This window comes from Buceros rhinoceros, unplaced genomic scaffold (assembly GCF_000710305.1).
Source record: "Buceros rhinoceros silvestris isolate BGI_N320 unplaced genomic scaffold, ASM71030v1 scaffold26500, whole genome shotgun sequence".
In the NCBI taxonomy this organism is placed as follows: Eukaryota; Metazoa; Chordata; class Aves; order Bucerotiformes; family Bucerotidae; genus Buceros; species Buceros rhinoceros.
The window spans coordinates 2,414-3,653 of record NW_010390621.1 but is presented as its reverse complement, the minus strand read 5'-3'; the positions used below and the strand labels follow the sequence as shown (position 1 = coordinate 3,653).

Sequence of the window (1,240 nt, the reverse complement as noted above, 5' to 3'; positions counted from 1 at the left end):
CCACCAGCTGCAGCACCCCCTCGTACGCCTGCAAGCAGCCAAGGACTGAAGAGATGCCGGCCCTGGGGCTGGAGCCACACCCCAAAGGGGATGGCCCAAGTTGCCTGCACCACCCGGGATGCTGACAGCCTGCCCTGGTCCCCACTGAAACAGGGCTGAGGGTTCCCTCGCACCTCGAACCCCCCGATGACCAGCAGCCCCTGGATGTTGAATTTCCGCACGTTTTCCACGATCTTTTCCATGCACGTCTTGGGCAGTGTCCTGCGGTGGGGAAGGGGAGAAAAGACCATGGGGTGAGGACAAGGTGTCCCCGAGCAATGCCTGGGAACAGTGTCATCTCCCCTGCTACATCCCCTTGCTCCCCCTGGAGCTGTGCTTACCGCTTGGTGCCCAGCATGGACCCGCCACGTCCCAGCCAGCCCGCCACATCATGCCAGCCCACCTCGCGGATCTGCAAACAGCAGCACTTGGTAGTAACATGGAGGAGCACACCAATACCCTCTCCAAGCCCAAACCCATCCCCCCGGCAAACCCGCAGCACCCAGGCTCGCTGCTCCCCTTACCTGTCCCTTGGACAAGCCCTCAAAGCCATCGTTCACCACGTAGATGGTGTGTCCCTGGCAGATGCCGATCCGCACAGCCGACCTGACGGCAGCATTCATGCCGGCGGCAGGGGCACCCACATTCAGGATGGCCAGACTGAAAGGGCTCTGCGGGGACAGGGAAGGGGATCGCACATCGGTGTGTGTCCCCAGGGCGGGGATGGTGTCCCCTGCAGCTCCCCATCCCTCCTCACCTTCTCTTGCGCCGGCTTCTGGTGTGCTAGTAGCTTGTAGATGTTCCAGTTGTTCTCAAAGCTCCTACAAGGACAAGGTGGTGCGGCCCCAAGGTGTGGGGGAGGATGACCCTCCCTGGCTGCAGGAGCCACTGGTACCCCCCCAGGGAGAAGCTCCCATCCCACCACATCCTGCTGGCCACCCCATAGGGATGTTTTCCCCCAGAACAGTCTCCACTCCTCACCTCCCACGGAGCTGGATGGCCTCCTCAAACCTCTTCTCATCCATGGCCTTCTGCACATCCTTTGTCTTGCAGGGGGAGAGGTGCAGCACTGTGACACCCACGCTTGCAGGGAAGGGAGCAGGACCCTCACCCAGCAGGCTGGCATGTCTGACCACCCCCGCTACTCACCACTTGGACACACTCCATGAGTGGCAGGCCGCCCCGCCCGGGTGCGCGCGGG

The 1,240-nt window shown here is 62.7% G+C and overlaps 1 protein-coding gene across 1 annotated transcript in view; it reads right to left on the bottom strand.

The window, feature by feature from the left end:
- The window catches only part of PFKL (phosphofructokinase, liver), a 5,725-nt gene that overhangs the window by 2,109 nt on the left and 2,376 nt on the right, over nt 1-1,240 (bottom strand). The window contains exons 10-15 of the mRNA XM_010138482.1: nt 1,189-1,217; nt 1,021-1,085; nt 797-860; nt 564-710; nt 381-451; nt 174-261 (exon numbers count right to left, since the gene is read on the bottom strand). Coding sequence (XP_010136784.1) covers nt 174-261; nt 381-451; nt 564-710; nt 797-860; nt 1,021-1,085; nt 1,189-1,217 — 464 coding nt within the window. The remainder of the gene's footprint in view (nt 1-173; nt 262-380; nt 452-563; nt 711-796; nt 861-1,020; nt 1,086-1,188; nt 1,218-1,240) is intronic.